The following is an 18,552-nucleotide window of genomic DNA, read 5'->3' as shown; positions in this document are numbered from 1 at the left end:
AAAGACAACCTTCTTTGCTAGAATTAACTAAGACATTACTTGTCTAGTTTAAATTACAAAATAGGGAATTCCCTGGCGGTCCAGTGGTTAGGACTTGGCACTTCCACTGCCAGGGGCCCAGGTTCTATCCCTGGTCAGGGAACTAAGATCCCACAAGCCTCATGGCACGTCCAAAAAAAAAGAAAAAGAAAAGAAGAAAAAGCTTAAAAGCAGAAGGCGGAAATGTTCAATTCTACATTTTGGAAGAAATATGTAAGTTAGTAACTTTATTTTCCTACAGAAAACATGGTCTATGTCTTACCATGTGTTTCCGGTTTCTTGGTAACTGTAACAGGTTGTTCATCCAGGAAGAAATCTGGTAACAAAGGATGGCCTGAAAAATTGACCCCAAAAATAATCAGGTTAATATAACAACTTGAGTATATTAAGATTTTAACACCTGTTTAATAAACGTTACGTTCTTATTTTATTGATCATTCTGGTGCTGTGGAAAAGACTCCCATGAGAAGTGTCAAACTATCTGACCTTCATTAAGCTAAAACACTTTTCCTGTAATCCAGTTATCCTCCTCTCCTTCAACAAATTTCATCTTTAAGATCCAACCAAAGAGTTGCCTGTTATGTTAAGCCCTTAACTGCTCTCCCAAGAGCTTTTGCCCCTTCTCACCTATCCATGCAACCCTTCTGTGCTACATCCCTCCAAAATGCTCTGGACTCATTTCCTACCTGGCGCCCCAGAGAGAAGGGGGTTCCTCATTAAGAAGAACTTGTTTCCCATCTCTGTTAATGTGTGTCTGTCTTTCCCTCTCAGAAGATTAAAAAAACTGGAGGGCAGGAATGCACCAGTCTTTGTTATATCCTACACTTAATCATAATTCCATAATCATATTAAGTTCTCAATACTTGATAGGATTTTTAATTAAAATCAAATTTAAAATTCTATGCACAGTGTCATTGTCTTTAAAACCTAAAGTGATAATAACTTTAGTAGTTGTATAAATATTAACTACTGAGTACTATGATTGTACCATAAGCCAGGTACCATGCCCAGCACATTATATACTTTATTGCATTTAGTTCTTACAAAAATCCTGTGTAGAAATTATCTTTCCCTTATTTTAACCAATAAGGAAAGTGAGGCTCAGAGAAAACAGGCGACATGCCTAAGGCCGCCCAGCTAGTGAGCAGCTGAGCAGAAATGGGAACTGGGTTATCTCCTCCCAAACTCCACTTGTTCCTAATCAGTATACAATATTGCTTCCCTCACAGGATTGCTATGAAGGCTAAACAGACACTGTATATAAAAGTGTTTTTTAAAACTGCGAAGAGCTATTTAATTCAATTCAGTTCAAACTGAAGAGACAGGGATGATACAAATAGAAATGTGGTTTCTGTCACCTAGAAGCTCAACCTAATGAATAGTATTTAAAATACACTTTTGCACAAATAAATACAACTCCCATTTGGGGCTATATTGTCTATTATATAGTATACTTTATACATAAAGTAAAAATGCATTATCATCACCATCCTCACCTACAGTTACAACGGTAAGAATTATTTTTGAACAAGGGGCCTTCTGAGAACCTCTCAAATACCCCCTTGTACATAGGGTAGACCCTGTTCATTCACCTTCACCATTCATCATGAAGTTACTCTCAGACTGCACTTAAGAGACAACATTTGGAAAGCCCATAATCTTAAAAAGTTTTTGTAAAAAACTCACCACTGTATCATATGTTACCATATCCTTGAAGAAAATCTTTACTGTGTGATTTTAAGGCCAACTTTAAAAACTAATTTTCATTTTTGGTTTCAAGATTTGGAAATGGTTAGAAGCTGATGTGACCTTCTCTATCTGTGCATCACTTAAAAAGCCTTCAACTCACTTCTATTTTCCCTTTCTCTGTTTTTCCAGTTGTGTTGGTCTGGGTTTTTCCTTTCACTAGGAGGACAGCTTTTAAAAGAGCATATTAATTTTATAATCACATAAACATGCACACAAAACAGATGTATGTCCACTGCAGAAAATGTGGAAAAACACATCACTACTTCTGAAAACTATATGCATTACCTGGTGTAATGGCATAGACATCAAAATTTTTTATTCCTTCTTCTTTTAAGATATTTTCATCAATAATAAAGTTGCCAGTAAAACTTTTTGGCTTTTTGAAAATGCAGTATGCAGCATCTGCAATGATATCAACTTTTCTACATTGGCTTTCAATACCAGATCCTCCCAGCATATCCATAGCAGCAGTGTGTATGGCTGTAGAGAAAACAAACATACACATACGTAACTCTAAATCAAGTAATAGGACTATGGGAGTAACAAGCAAGACAAATAATCTCTTCATAACTCAGGTGATGAGAAAAAGGTCCAGAGAGCTTAAAGGATTTGCCAAATGTTTTACTGTCATAACTGGGTAGACAACACATGTTCCTTGCTCTACACAACACTGCCTTATACAGTACTCCTTCATGAGACTCATGGCAACATTCAATTAGATTTCTGATTAAGAATGCTCAAAGAATTTGCAGTGAGGAATAACAGCAAGAGCACTGAGCTGTACATCAGGTGACTAACATTTTTAAGCCAACTATGCCGTGACTTTCGGCAAGCTACTTTAACATCTTTCGGCCTCAGTTTCTTGTTTCTAAAATATGGAGCTCCTTTCCTAAGCTTATTTTCTCTTTTTCCTCTACTAGAATACAGAGACTCTGTTTTTCTTGTTCATCACTGTATCCCTAGTTCCTAAAACAATGACAAATATACCATAAACATTCAATAGATACTGGCTGGACTTGGGGGTCCCTTTTAAGTTCAGATACTACTTTCATTTATGAAATACTAGAAAATAAAGAGAATTAAAAGGAAGAAAAATTTTTTTTGGCCACACCCTGCAGCATGCCAGATCTCAGTTCCCCGACCAGGGATCGAACCTGTACCCCCTCCAGTGGAAGCGTGGAGTCTTAACCACTGGACCGCCAGGGAAGTCCCAAGGAAGAATTTTTAAATTATCTATAATCCCCCTACCCAGAGATAATTACTATTTTTTAAAATAAATTTATTTATTTATTTGTTTTTAGTTTTGGCTGAGTTGGATCTTCATTGCTGTGTGTGGGCTTTCTCTAGTTGCGGTGAGCGGGGGCTACTCTTTGTTGCGGTACGTGGGCTTCTCATTGTCATGGCTTCTCTTGTTGCAGAGCACCGGCTCTAGGCGCCCGGGCTTCAGTAGTTGTGGCTCATGGGCTTAGTTGCTCCGTGGTATGTGGGATCTTCCAGGGCCAGGGACTGAACCCATGTCCCCTGCACTGGCAGATGGATTCTTAACCACTGCACCACCAGGGAAGCCCAGATAATTACTATCAATATTTTCATATAATTCCCACTGTTTTCAGTGCATATAAATATTTATTTATTTATTTATTTATTTATTTATGGCTGCTTTGGGTCTTTGTTGCTGCACACGGGCTTTCTCTGTTTGCAGCGAGCGGGGGCTACTCTTCGTTGTGGTGCATGGGCTTCTCACTGTGGTGGCTTCTCTTGTTGAGGAGCACAGGCTCCAGGTGAGCCAGCTTCAGTAGTCGTGGCACACTGGCTCAGTAGTTGTGGCTCGTGGGCTCTACAGCACAGGCTCAGTAGTTGTGGTGCACGGACTTAGTTGCTCTGCGGCATGTGGGATCTTCCCGGACCTGGGCTCGAACCCGTGTCCCCTGCACTGGCAGGCGGATTCTTAACCACTGCACCACCAGGGAAGCCCCTAATTTTTAAATTACATGTTTTTTATGAAGTAACTTGAAACTCTACCATTAATACTACATTATTAATTACACATTGTCAAAGTTGTAAATAGTAACAACTCAATTTACATATGTATTTTAGCTTATATTTAAAGCAATGAAAGTCAATTTGTTTAAATATACTTTAGGTGTCAGAGTTTCTAGTAATTTAGATAAACTCTCCATTCCACTATTAAACCATCCTGAAATCATTACATACTGGAATAACTTACACAATTCAGTCCACAAGATGAAAAGTATATAGCTTTTAAGAGCCACTGACCCTTTTCACTCATTCAACAAATAGTTACTGAGCCTTACAAAAAAGTCAGGCACTATTGGAGGTATTGGGGACAGATGAGTGGACAAAACAGACAAAAATTCCCTACATTCATGGCAATTACATCCTAGCACACATCGCTCTTTCAAAGAGTACACATTAACTTGGGGAATTTCCTAATAGCATTCAATTAGAAGATACTTCTCCACATTGTAACTAAAATTCCTTTACTAGGAATAATTTTTTTTTTACTTTACCAATAGCTCAAGACCTATGGCCTCACTCTTGATGTGGTACCTTATTAATAAAAAATAGCAGGGACTTCCCTGGTAGCACAGTGGTTAAGAATCTGCCTGCCATTCTGAGGGTGGTCTTTTGGTCTTGTTTATGGTTTCCTTTGCTGTGTAAAAGCTTTGCAGTTTCATTAGGTCCCATTTGTTTATTTTTGTTTTTATTTCCATTTCTCTAGGAGGTGGGTCCAAAAGGATCTTGCTGTGATTTATGTCATAGAGTGTTCTGACTGTTTTCCTCTAAGAGTTTGATAGTGTCCGGTCTTACATTTACGTCTTTAATCCATTTTGAGCTTATTTTTGTGTATGGTGTTAGGGAGTGTTCTAATTTCATACTTTTACATGTACCTGTCCAGTTTTCCCAGCACCACTTATTGGAGAGGCTGTCTTTTCTCCATTGTATATTCTTGCCTCCTTTATCAAAGATAAGGTGACCATATGTGCGTGGGTTTATCTCTGGGCTTTCTATCCTGTTCCATTGGTCTATATTTGTTTTTGTGCCAGTACCATACTGTCTTGATTACTGTAGCTTTGTAGTATAGTCTGAAGTCAGGGAGCCTGATTCCTCCAGCTCCATTGTTCGTTCTCAAGATTGCTTTGGCTATTCAGGGTCTTTTGTGTTTCCATAAAAATTGTGAAATTTTTTGTTCTAGTTCTGTGAAAAATGCCAGTGGTAGTTTGATAGGGATTGCATTCAATCTGTAGATTGCTTTGGGTAGTAGAGTCATTTTCACAATGTTGATTCTTCCAATCCAAGAACATGGTATATCTCTCCATCTATTTGTGTCATCTTTAATTTCTTTCATCAGTGTCTTATAATTTTCTGCATACAGGTCTTTTGTCTCCTTAGGTAGGTTTATTCCTAGATATTTTATTCTTTTTGTTGCAATGGTAAATGGGAGTGTTTTCTTAATTTCACTTTCAGATTTTTCATCATTAGTGTATAGGAATGCCAGAGATCTGTGTGCATTAATTTTGTATCCTGCTACTTTGCCAAATTCAAGATTAGCTCTAGTAGTTTTCTGGTAGCATCTTTAGGATTTTCTATGTAGAGTATCATGTCATCTGCAAACAGTGACAGTTTCACTTCTTGTTTTCCGATTTGGATTCCTTTTATTTCTTTTTCTTCTCTGATTGCTGTGGCTAAAACTTCCAAAACTATGTTGAAAAAGAGTGGTGAGAGTGGGCAACCTTGTCTTGTTCCTGATCTTAATGGAAATGGTTTCAGTTTTTCACCATTGAGGATGATGTTGGCTGTGGGTTTGTCATACATGGCCTTTATTATGTTGAGGAAAGTTCCCTCTATGCCTACTTTCTGAAGCAACTGACAAAGGATTAATCTCCAAGATTTACACACAGCTCATGCAGCTCAGTAACAAAAGACAAACAACCCAATCCAAAAATGGGCAGAAGACCTAAACAGACATTTCTCCAAAGAAGGTATACAGATTTCCAACAAACACATGAATGAATGTTCAACATCATTAATCATTAGAGAAATGCAAATCAAAATACAATGAGATATCATCTCACACCAGTCAGAATAGCCATCATCAAAAAATCTACAAACAATAGATGCTGGAGAGGGTGTGGAGAATAGGGAGCACTCTTGCACTGTTGGTGGGAATGTAAATTGACACAGCCACTATGGGGAACAGTATGGAGGTTCCTTAAAAAACTAAAAATAGAATTACCATATGACCCAGCAATCCCACTACTGGGCATAAACCCTGAGAAAACCATAATTCAAAAAGAGTCATGCATATATACACTACCAAACGTAAGGTAGATAGATAGTGGGAAGCAGCCGCAGAGCACAGGGAGATCAGCTCGGTGCTTTGTGACCGCCTGGAGGGGTGGGATGGGGAGGGTGGGAGGGAGGGAGATGCATGAGGGAAGGGATGTGGGAACAGATGTATATGTATGACTGATTCACTCTGTTATAAAGCAGAAACTAATAAAAAAAAAAAAAGAGTCATGTACCAAAATGTTCATTGCAGCTCTATTTACAATAGCCAGGACATGGAAGCAACCTAAGTGTCCATCATCAGATGAATGGATAAAGAAGATGTGGCACACATATACAATGGTATATTACTCAGCCATAAAAAGAAATGAAATTGAGATATTTGTAGTGAGGTGGATGGACCTAGAGTCTGTCATACAGAGTGAAGTAAGTCAGAAAGAGAAAAACAAATACTGTATGCTAATACATATATATGGAATCTAAAAAAACAAAAAAAATGGTCATGAAGAACCTAGGGGCAAGACGGAAATAAAGACGCAGACCTACTAGAGAATGGACTTGAGGATATGGGGAGGGGGAAGGGTAAGCTGTAACAAAGTGAGAGAGTGGCATGGACATATATACACTACCAAACGTAAAACAGGTAGCTAGTGGGAAGCAGCCACATAGCACAGGGAGATCAGCTAGGTGGTTTGTGACCACCTAGAGGGGTGGGATAGGGAGGGTGGGAGGGAGGGAGACTCAAGAGGGAAGAGATATGGAAACATATGTATAACTGATTCACTTTGTGATAAAGCAGAAACTAACACACCATTGTAAAGCAATTATACTCCAATAAAGATGTTAAAAAAAATAAAGAATCCGCTTGCTAATGCAGGGGACATGGGTTCGACCCCTGGTCCAGGAAGATCCCACATGCCGCGGGGCAACTAAGCCCATGCACCCATAACTATTGAGCCTGTGCTCTAGAGCCCATGAGCCACAACTACTGAGGCCATGCGCTGCAACTACTAAAACCCATGCGCCTAGAGCCTGTGCTCCTCAACGAGAGAAGCCACCGCAATGAGAAGCCTGTGGACCGCAATAAAGAGTAGCCCAGGGCTTCCCTGGTGCGCAGTGGTTGAGAATCTGCCTGCCAATGCAGGGGACACGGGTTTGAGCCCTGGTCTGGGAAGATCCCACATGCCGCTAAGTAACTGGGCCCGTGAGCCACAACTACTGAGCCTGCGCGTCTGGAGCCTGTGCTCAGCAACAAGAGAGGCCGCGACAGTGAGAGGCCCGCGCACCACGATGAAGAGTGGCCCCTGCTTGCCACAACTAGAGAAAGCCCTCGCACAGAAACGAAGACCCAACACAGCAAAAATTTTAAAAATTAAAAAAAAAAAGAGTAGCCCACACTCGCCACAACTAGAGAAAGCCTGCGCGCAGCAACGAAGATCCAACGCAGCCTAAATAAATTAATTAATTAATTTTAAAAGAAAACAGTGTACCAATGAGGAAAAAAACCCTGCCAATTAAACTACAATATATCATCAACTGTAAGAGCAACCTGATATCAAAGATGTAAAAATGTGAAAACATGGGCATCTCAGAATCAGTGAAATATGGTATAAACTGCTTAACCTTGTTGGTAAGTAGGTCCCTTGAAAAACGGAAACCAGTTTTGGTTTCTAGTACCAAGAGAGGCCGGCTGCCACCTTGTCACCTTGACCTCCCTGGTTAGCTGAGTTCCCACGTCTACATGTAATGTGGTCCAGGTGACAGAGGACTGTGGCTATTCTGTGATGCTTCTGTTATCTTCCTCTCCACTGCCATTGCCAAGATCAGGAGCCACCAGTTCCAGACTCCCCACCCCAGCTCACATGAAACCTATCCAAAAATGGACCTTTGGGACTTCCCTGGTGGTCCAGTGGCTAAGACTCCGCACTGCCAGTGCAGGGGGCCTCGGTTCAATCCCTGGTCAGGGAACTAGATCCCACATGCTGCAACTAAAGGTACCGCATCCCGCAACTAAAAAAAGATCCCACATGTTGCAATGAAGATCCCGCACGTGGTAATGAAGATCCCACGTGCAGCTACTAAGACCCAACACAGCCAAATAAATAAATATTAAAAAAAAAGTGGACTTTCCTCTTCTACCACACTTGTTCTGACCAATCCAGATGCAAGACGCAGCAGGCATTTTCAATAGCAGCCCTCATCCCTCCTCCCCTCCCCACCCTCCACATCAGCAGAAACTATGAAATGGGTTTTGTAAAATGAGAAAATGATATTTTTGAGGGTGACGTAGTCGGGTGCCTGAGATCCTCATGTTGTGGAACTACTAAAGGCATGCTTTCTAGTCCGTTTTCTGGATGCGTTGAATTCACTGGCTTGAAAGTTCTAGACCCAGAAGGGGTAATGTCGCCAGTGTAGAGAAGGAACACTGAGCCAGGGAGGACGAAAAGTGTGGATCAGGACACTGTTTTGATTGTAGATAATACATGTCACACTGTACTCATTTCATTAAGTGCAATAAACCTCCTCTTCCTGGAAGGGCAGTAATGTTGGGAGATTGCTTCTGGTTCCAACAAGCATAAAGAAAGAACCACTCTACTCAGTCCAGAAAGAAGACATATTTTTTTAAATAGAGGCCTCCCAAACAGCCAGGAGCACGAACACCCTCTCAAATCCATTTTCATTGCCTCCATCATGAATAATGCAATATTCTAGCTAGGTTTCCTGCCTCCTCTTTCCACAAACTTACAAGTCATCCTATATTCAGATGCCAAATTAAACTTCCTAAACCTCATCAACAAACCACCGCTCCTCTCTTCCTTCTTCTTCTTATTGTTCTCCTGCTTCTAAAATTCTAAAGTGGCTCTCCGCTGAATAAATTCAAGCTCCTAAACCCGGCAATCAAGCCCCTTGGGCTTAGTTTGTCCATCTTCCCCACAACCTCATACCCCCCCCCAACATTCAGGCCAATATGAACCCATTTGCAGATGCTCAAGTTCAGAGGGAAATAAACAGCCCACACCCCATCATGGGGCAACTATATTAAACTCCTTGTCGTTCCACCAAACACATGGTATTGTCCCATACTGCAGCCTTTTTTGTTCGCTCTGCCAGGAATGCCTTGCCCAGTCTCCTTCTTGCTAACTCCAGTATCCTCTTGTGGTCTCATTTCAATTGTTCCATTAGAAAACAACCTTTCCTAACCTTTAATCTGAAATACATGGCCCTCTTGCTACGTTTTAAAAGTATCCCTTACATAATTCATTATGCCGTGTATCATATGGAACATGACCGTCAACTGAATTCACTATGCTATACAAATCTAGGACCCAAATGATACCAATGGTTCCAAGATGTCTTGTCAACCTAAAACGAACATCTCTAAGCTAAAGCAAAGTCTCAGCAGTGAGCTGATTTCTTCTTCCAATCCTGATACCGTCCTCCACGTTCCCTGTCATACAATGTTCTCCCCCTTCCTTATATAAGCTTTGTTCAGAATGCCTATCTTGGACCTAGGTAGAAGGAAATCATACTGCACTTTCATTCATTCATAAAATACTTACTTAATGTCTACAATGACTATAATAAAATGAACAAGACAGATACTGTCTCTACCTTCAAGAAGCTTTTCTAGCAAGAAAGACATTAAACAGGGACTTCCCTGGTGGTCCGGTGCTGAAGAATCCACCTTCCAATGCAGGGGACGCAGGTTTGATCCCTGGTCAGGGAAATAAGATCCCATATGCTGTGGGGCAACTAGGCCCATGCGCCACAACTACTGAGCTCATGCGCCTCAACAAAAGAGCCTGTGTGCCACAAACTACAGGGCCCACACGCTACGGAGCCCGCACCACAACCAGAGAGAGAAAACCCACACGCCACAGCTAGAGAGAAGCCTGCACGCCGCAGCTAGAGAGAAGCCCACGCACCGCAACGAAAGATCCCTCATGCCTCAACAAAGATCCTGCATGCCTCAACGAAGATCCAGTATGCCGCAATGAAGATCCTGCATGCCACAATGAAGACCCGACACAGCCCCCCAAAAAAGACATTAAACAATTAGTTATAAAATCAGCAATTTAATTTCAAATGTTATAAGTGATATGAAAGAGATGTCCAGATTACTAAATCCAGTGGTCAGTCCCCATCTTGTAAGAGCTATGAGCAGCATTTGACACAACTGATCATTCCTCTTCTTCCTTGAAACACTTTCTCCAATTGGCTTTCAGGACATCACACTCTTTGATTTTCTTCCTACCTTACTCTCCTATGTGGATTTTTTCCCTCTTCTTCCCAACCTCTTAACATTGCAATGGCCAATGATACTTTCTCTTCTTCTATTCACTCTCTAGCTGACATCATCTAGCCTTGTGACTCTATATGCCATCTATATGCTGAAAATCCACAAATTTCCATCTCCAGCCTGGACCTCCCTCATGACCCCCAGACTTCCAAACCCAACTGCTTGTTGACTATCTCCACGTGGATGCTCAATCACAATGCCCCAAACTGAATTTGTTCCCCAACCTCCCCTGTCTGTAGCATTCCCTCATCTCAGTTGATGGCAACTCCATTATTCCAGTTACTAAAGCCAAAGTAATTTTGGAGTCATCCCTGGCTCTTCTTTTTGCCTTATATCCTATATCTAATCCATCAGCACATCTTGTTGGTTCTAACTTCAAAAAATATCAGAATCTGACCACTCTCTGCCTCTGCTATCAACCTGGTCACAGCTACTAATATCTGTGCCTAGGTTACTCTAATAGGCTCCAAACTGGTCTCCCTGTTTCTCCTTTTGCCCTATGAGAATCTATTCTCAGCAGAGCAGCCAGAGAGATTCTTTTACAAATTTAAAAGAATCAGGCCCCTCCTCTGCTCAAAACCTTGCAAAAGCTCCTGGGCTTCCCTGGTGGTGCAGTGGTTGAGAGTCCACCTGCCGATGCAGAGGACGCAGGTTCGTGCCCCGGGCCGGGAAGATCCCACGTGCCGCAGAGCGGCTGGTCCTGTGAGCCATGGCCGCTGAGCCTGAGCGTCCGGAGCCTGTGCTCCGCAACAGGAGAGGCCACAGCAGTGAGAGGCCCGCGTACCGCAAAAAAAAAAAAAAAAAAAAAAACCTCCGCATTTCACTCATAGAGTAAAAACCCAAGTCTTGGCAAGAACCTTACAACATCTGACCATTTCCTCAAAAGCATCATCTCCTCACTTCCTACCACTCTCCCCTCATTCCAGCCACATTGGCCTTCTGTCTGTTCTTTCATCATTGCCAAGCAGGCTCACCTCAGAGGACCTTTCAAGGGCCTATGTCTTCTGTCTTCAATGCTTTTCCCTCAAATACCCCATTGACCAACACATCCCCAAGGTGAACTCCATCACCTCCTTACTTGAAGACTTCTACTCTCAAATGTCACCTCAAAAAGGCTAAACCGGGCTTCCCTGGTGGCGCAGTGGTTGAGAGTCCGCCTGCCGATGCAGGGGACACGGGTTCGTGCCCTGGTCCGGGAGGATCCCACATGCTGCAGAGCGGCTAAGCCCGTAAGCCATGGCCGCTGAGCCTGCGCGTCCGGAGCCTGTGCTCCGGGAGAGGCCACAACAGTGAGAGCCCTGCGTACCGCAAAAAAAAAAAAAAAAAAAAAAAAAAGGCTAAACCTTTCTACCCTATTTAAAATGGCAACTTATCCTCCCCAACACCTGAGTCTTTTAATCTCCCTTACCTTCTTCTACTTTTTCCATAGCATTATCACCTTCTAGCATATTATATAGTTTGTTATTCATTATGTTAAATGTCTACTGTGTCTCTCCCAATTATACTATAAGTTCCATAATGACAGATACTCTTGTCCACTTTGTTCTCTGATGTATCTTAAGCAACTAGAACAGAGCTTAGCACATAATAGGTGTCCAGGAAATATTTGCTGATGAATAAGATCTCAGATTTTTAGTGTTAGACTAGGCTTCTTCTCACTTTGTTACCCCAGAATCCCAAAGACCTAAAGATTAGAAGAGGGGAGGCAAGGAAAGAAGGACGAAGTGTAAATGATGGCAACAAACTCTTTCATCTCTGGCATTACGGGGTAAACTCTCTGAAGGTAAGGACTGCATCACATTCATCTTAGTACCCCCAGGTACCTTGTGCATGGTAGATACTTAATAAATTATCTGTTGAATACATAATGAATAAATAGCACAGAGAACTGTGTCTGGCATATAAAAGCGTTTGGAAGATGAATGAATATAAAGCGTCAAGTGACATAATAGAGGTACCAAGAGGGAAAACACTATGTTCAGACTTTATCTCAGAGACCTCCCTTTCTAACTAACTGCCTGACTCTCACTATCTATCAGCTTTAGTAACAGCAATGATTAAGGTAGGGGGAGGAGGTTGAGAAAGGATGAGAGAAGGAAAAGAAGTTAAAAAAACGAGGCACAAGAAAGTGCGAGCTTTTAAACTGTTTTACTGTGATTCACAAGTAACACTTTTTATCAGCATGACTAAAAACACATAATACCTACACATATGCACTCACAAACATATACCTATTTCACTTATATATGACACTTATGTATGAAAAAAGTTTATGAAACAACACTGACTCTTACTATATGCAATGCTCTCTAATATTTTCTATTTTATTCAATTAGAAATAAATTGAAACAACAACAAAATTCTGGCTGCTACCTAGATTTCACAATCCGCTAAATTGATTTCATGCCTCACTAAATTGATTTCATGACTCACCAATGAGTCTTGACATGTAGTTTGAAAAATACTGTAGAAGCAGTTTTTTCACTCATCTTTGCCTCACTGCAACGAATATCACTCTCCAGAAAATCTTAAAAGAACTGTGTCTGCTACAGTAACATAAGGGAAACGAAGAAGCAATAAATCATGGTTCTGATCCCACAGTAGGTCAGGGCATAAAGAATCTTAGTCAAACTTCAGATGGAATTTTAAAAACTTGATTCCTCCTTAAAAAATTAAAAATAGAACTACCATATCATCCAGCAATTTCACTTCTGGGTATTTATCCAAAGAAAACAAAAACACTAATTCAAAAATATATATGCACACCAATGTTCACTGCAGCATTATTTACAATAACCCAGATATGGAAGCAACCTAAATGTCCATCGATGGATAAATGGATAAGGAAGATGTGGTAATACACACACACACACACACACACACACACACACACACATACAATGGAACATTACTCAGCCATTAAATAAATTAAATCTTGCCATTTGTGACAACATGGATGGATCTACAGAGTATCATGCTAAATGAAATGTCAGACAAAGACAAATATCATATGATCTCACTTATATGTGGAATCTGAAAAACAAAATAAACAAACAAAACAAAATGAAAACAGACTGATAGATACAGAGAACAAACACGTGGTTGCCAGAGGAGAGTGGGGTGAAGGGTGGGGAAAAATACGTGAAAGGGATTAAGAGGTACAACCTCCAGTTATAAAATAAATAAGCCACAGGAATGTTACATGCAGCATAAGGAATATGGTCACTAATACTGTAATAACTTTGTATGGAGACAGATGGTTACTAGACTTATCGTGGTGATCATTTCACAATGTATGCAAATGTCAAATCACTATGCAGTACACCTGCAACTAACATAATATTGTACATCAACTATAGTTCATTAAAAAAATTGTTTTCATTCCTGGAGTTCTTATTAGAAAAGAAAGATAGTGGCTAGAGAGCTGGCTGCAACGGCTAAATTTTCCTAAGAGTTGCATTAGCAACATATCCCAGGGCTCCATAAATTCTCACCCACAGCCCCTTGTTCTCCCAGCTTCAATACCATAGACCATTAGGTCTTTCACTACTGCCTGGAGCTGAGGAAATCTCACCTAGTATACAGCAGATGGGAAGAAAAAGAAATCCCTCATTTGTTTCTAAGCTACAACTCTGGGTACAATTCACACTGCTATATGGCAGTTCCATTCAAGAGCACCTCTAGGGCTATCACGATTTGCAAAAATTCTGAATTAAGTGTTCTTCTAACAGACAGTGGTGTTTGTTTATTTTTCCTGTGTCTGGATATTGGATCCCCTTAGCTGCACTGCACTTTTTGTCTCTTCACTGCTCTATTCACCCTTAGATACTTTAAACAATGGCAACCTTGGCAGCAGGGGCAAGTGGAGCAGTCTCTGCCCACAGGTGGGTAATACAGCAGATGTACCAGTTACTGAATCCATTTGGAGGCCTAAAGGAGAATTCTCCCTGATCTCCTCACTGTTCAGCCTTAAGGGTAGGAAATACTTCTCTCACCTGTTGAATCACCCAGGTGAGGGCCTCAGATCTCCATGGGCTGAGCTCTCTCCAGGAACTTCTGAGTATTAATTCTCCCTCCAATGCTCTCTACTGGCCCCATTCTGTCCTCTGGCCCAGAGGGGAATAACCTCCTTCAAGCTTCTCAGTTACTCCTCTTACAGAATCAATGTCTTGCTCATTCCTTCCATGTCCTGCCTGCCTGCCACCCCAACACCTGCTCCACTCCGGGGAGTTTCCTGGTCGTTGGAAAGGGTGGACAGCAAGGCCATAAGTTTCAACAGTCACCTTCTCAGAAACCCCCTGTACCCTCAAATAAGTGAAAAGATTCCAGTCTGCAATCTGTATGTTTCAAGGAATATAATGAAGAATATGAAGATACTTTCAAAGGGAATCCAAAATTATCATTCATTCAAAAAACACCTAAGTGACCACTGAATGGAGGGCACTGTCCTAGGAGGAGACACACCAGTTTGACCCCTAAGGAGTTTCCTTGGAAAGGGGTCACACTAATTTACATGTTGGAGTACTGACGTTAGTGCACCAAAGGTTCTGTTAAATACATAAAATGAAAAAGTGATTCCCACTACATTTTCCCTCTATCATACTTTTGTGGGGTAGGATTGTCATTTAGATTTAAGATGAAAGTAGTTAAGGTTTTCACAGGCATTATCTATTAAATATATGAAAAAACGTATAATAGATATAGTTTCTTTTCTTTTACCTCCTTTAAGCTGTTTTGATATATAAGTGGAGAATAAGAACCCACAAGGACAAGCTTTCCCCTTCTGTCATTGTTACTGACTTTCCCTCATGTTTAGACAACATATTCCCTAGCCTGCACCCATCAGCTTTCATCATACATTTAACTCTAAAGCTGCATACCCAGCCATATGCAGGTTATTCTGTCACCTAAAGGGGATCTAGGCACTCTGTGAACTCAGAGCTCATGTGAAAGTACAGAAAAGTTGGTTTTTCATAAAGGAAAAAGACAAAGTAGTAAGAAAGAAAGTAAGAAAGAAAGTAAAGAAGCATTTGCTGGGATGTGTGAGGAGAAAACAAAAGTATGAGAATCTGTAGAATTTTTTAAGGTACCAAAGATAGCGATGGAAAAAAGGTTAGGGAAACGCAGATGGCTTCCTGCTGGCTTTAATGAGACTCTTCAAGTGTTCCTGGGTTCAGTGTTTCTAGTACAGCAATCATGTAGTCACGCAGATCAAGTCAAAGCAAGAAGATGACTGAAAAGGACCTTTTATGCACAATAAAAAGTTGAACTTTTTTCCCAACAGACTGAGGTTACCTTTGACAGTCTACTCACTTGCACCCCACCCCACCCAGCAAAGAGTGTCTAAGACAATAAATGAGAATCCAATAAATGGATTTTTTGTAAGTACATACCTGTTTTAGGCCACAGTGCATTGACTGCAATTTCACCTTTAAATTCTTCTGCCATTCCAAGCACACACATAGACATACCATACTTAGCAATGGTGTAAGCTGAAAGAAATCACCAAGAATTTAATTAAGAAAGAAATTAATCTGTGAATTTAAATAACCAATTTCTTTCTATTACTATTCCTTCCTCAATATATTTTTTCAGAACTACTTAATAATAATACAAAACATAATTTTAATTTACTATTTTTAAAAGAACAGTTTTTATAGAAGTAACTGTAGTTTTATGGAAATGGTTTTTATATATATCAGGGATGAACCACTTTTACATACTTCCATCCTAATATTAGATTCAAAGAAAAAAGACGGTAATAAACTTTCACTTCTCTTAACATTATGGGAGTAAGTTACATCATTGTTTCTTAATCTGGTTTTTTTCCTTTTCTTTTTTAAAAAAATGAAACTGACCATTTAAAGGAAAACTACTACTAGTAAAACATAAACAAAAGGTTGCAAATTCATTTAACCTGGTCGATTAAAACAGAACTCCTTTTGGTTTTGTTCTATGGGTTCCTACTTCAACTGCCTTCCTTTCGAAATTTTACTGAATTATGTTGAAATAAGGACTAAGTATCTGACACAACTATTTCAAAGGAGGCACCTATACATAAATCTTGTTATTTAGCATACTCACCTTAAATCACTAGTTTTCTGTGAAAGGTAAAGTATTCCATGGATCGTTTTCACCAACTTTACTGAAGAATAAGTTACATACAATAAAACACACCCACTGGGACTTGAGAGAGCTTTCTAGGACAGGGATATCCATATCTCCATTTGAGTATTGGTTATACAGGTGTATACGTTTGTCAAAACTCATCAGACTGAACCATTAACATCTGTGCATTTTATTTAATGTAAATTATACCTCAATTTTTTAAATTAAAGATAAAAGATTAAGAATCTACAGAATGCTATCGATTTCTGCATAGAAAATTTAATGTTGAACGCTATGTACAAATTGTGATTACATCATAGATATACTGGTTTAATACAAAACAAATTGACTAAACAAGCCATCCCCTCATCCTACCACCTACCACAGTGCTGTTTGAACCACAGTGGATTTAGGTTCAGCGGTGGGCTAAGATTGAGGATATGAGCAATTTTACTCTTTTTCAAATACGGAATGCATGCTTTAGATCTGAAAGCAAAAGAAAACACAAGTCAAGTTACTAGCTTTCTAACAGCTTCATTACTCTCTTAAGTTATATTTTAAACTACTTCTACAGAGCAACTGAACTTGTTCAATAACCGGTAGGGTACTTCTGTTGGTTTTCTTTGTTGTTGTTCCCCCACTTACCTGGAATGTAGATAGGAAAAGCAACTAATATTCATCCTTTGAAGCTATGCATAATGGCCTGACAATATGATCTGCTTGATGAAAATAATCAATTCCGTGGCACACTAGCCTTAAACCCAACTTAGATTATCTTCAACTACATCCTTCCAAGTCAGACAGACCTGGGTTCAAATCCTCCTTCTGCCCTTCATTGTGTAATCTGGGGCAAAATATATAGTATTCTAATTCTCAGTTTTCTCATTTGTAAATGTTGGTAATACCTGCTACTAGCTAGGATTGACCAAGGGATTAAAATGAGATGATACATATGAGATACTTAGAACAGTTCATATATTAAACATGAAATAAACAACTGCTATTATTAGTATTACATACTCTGATTTTTTTTCATCTTAGTAGGTATAGTATTCCTACCACACTGGAACTGTAATTTAATAACATGAACTCCCAATACATTACCAAATTTAATCTGTACCAATATGCAATGCAATGTTCCTTTGTAGGCAATATTTAGTTGTTTGTTTTTTAAACGCTTTCAAAAAGGTAGATAATTTATTTTACAAAAGACACAGGTCCAACATTTGGAAATGTTTAATTATTAAGCTATAGTATATAGCTTAATAACATACTGTAGCTTAATAATTTTATAGTTTTTAGTTTTATTTCACATTCAATAACTTCTAGGACTTGAAACTAGTCCATTCTTCTTAAGTCTGTTTCTTTATTACCAATGTACAACATTCTTGTTACCATCTACAATGTCTTTTTTTTTTGCAATGTCTTTTTAAGTTTATAAACCAAATACAATCAATATCACTAAAGGGTTTTTGTACATATTGTTTTTCTATTACAAAGGTGCTTCACTTTTATGGGGGTGAGGTAGAGAAGGGCAAACAATATCACAGCTGTTTGTCATTAGAACAGTAAAGCTGCACCTCAAAGCATCAACAGGAAACAAACAACTTATTCCAAGCAATAAGACCATATTTCACAATCAAGGGAAGGAGTTCATTTCATTTACATTACAAACATGAGCTTCTCTGATATATTAGACAAAACCTTTCCACCTGCACTTTGCTTGCCTAACCCTCAGCGTTACTAACCCTAATCAGGTACGTTTTCCACGGCAACATGCCCTATCCTACACATTATACTGAAAACTCTTAGCACCACGCTTAGATACTAATACCTTGAGCTTAATAAGATAGTTAAGTTTACTAAAAACTTACTGTATGCTAGGCACCGCACTTATTAGTTATTACTTTCACATGAATTATTTTACTTAATCAGGGTTGTAAGCTCCAAGGCCTATAGGGCATTTGAGTAAATGAATAAAGTGAGCTGGGTATAAGAAAGAGCAACGGTTCAGAAATACAATTGAGCCTTATTACTGAATTTCT

The 18,552-nt window shown here is 39.7% G+C and overlaps 1 protein-coding gene across 3 annotated transcripts in view; it reads right to left on the bottom strand.

Moving 5' to 3' along the window:
• The window catches only part of HSDL2 (hydroxysteroid dehydrogenase like 2), a 70,791-nt gene that overhangs the window by 26,386 nt on the left and 25,853 nt on the right, over nucleotides 1–18,552 (bottom strand). For all 3 annotated transcript variants that reach the window (XM_082623254.1, XM_082623255.1, XM_082623256.1), the window contains 4 exons: nucleotides 16,890–16,993; nucleotides 15,793–15,891; nucleotides 2,074–2,268; nucleotides 302–373 (listed from right to left, as the gene is read on the bottom strand). In XM_082623254.1, coding sequence (XP_082479380.1) covers nucleotides 302–373; nucleotides 2,074–2,268; nucleotides 15,793–15,891; nucleotides 16,890–16,993 — 470 coding nt within the window. The remainder of the gene's footprint in view (nucleotides 1–301; nucleotides 374–2,073; nucleotides 2,269–15,792; nucleotides 15,892–16,889; nucleotides 16,994–18,552) is intronic.

The sequence above is a fragment of the Mesoplodon mirus genome (assembly GCF_964341445.2).
Source record: "Mesoplodon mirus genome assembly, chromosome: 1".
NCBI classification, from domain to species: domain Eukaryota; kingdom Metazoa; phylum Chordata; class Mammalia; order Artiodactyla; family Ziphiidae; genus Mesoplodon; species Mesoplodon mirus.
This window is presented reverse-complemented; position numbering and strand designations above follow the sequence as displayed.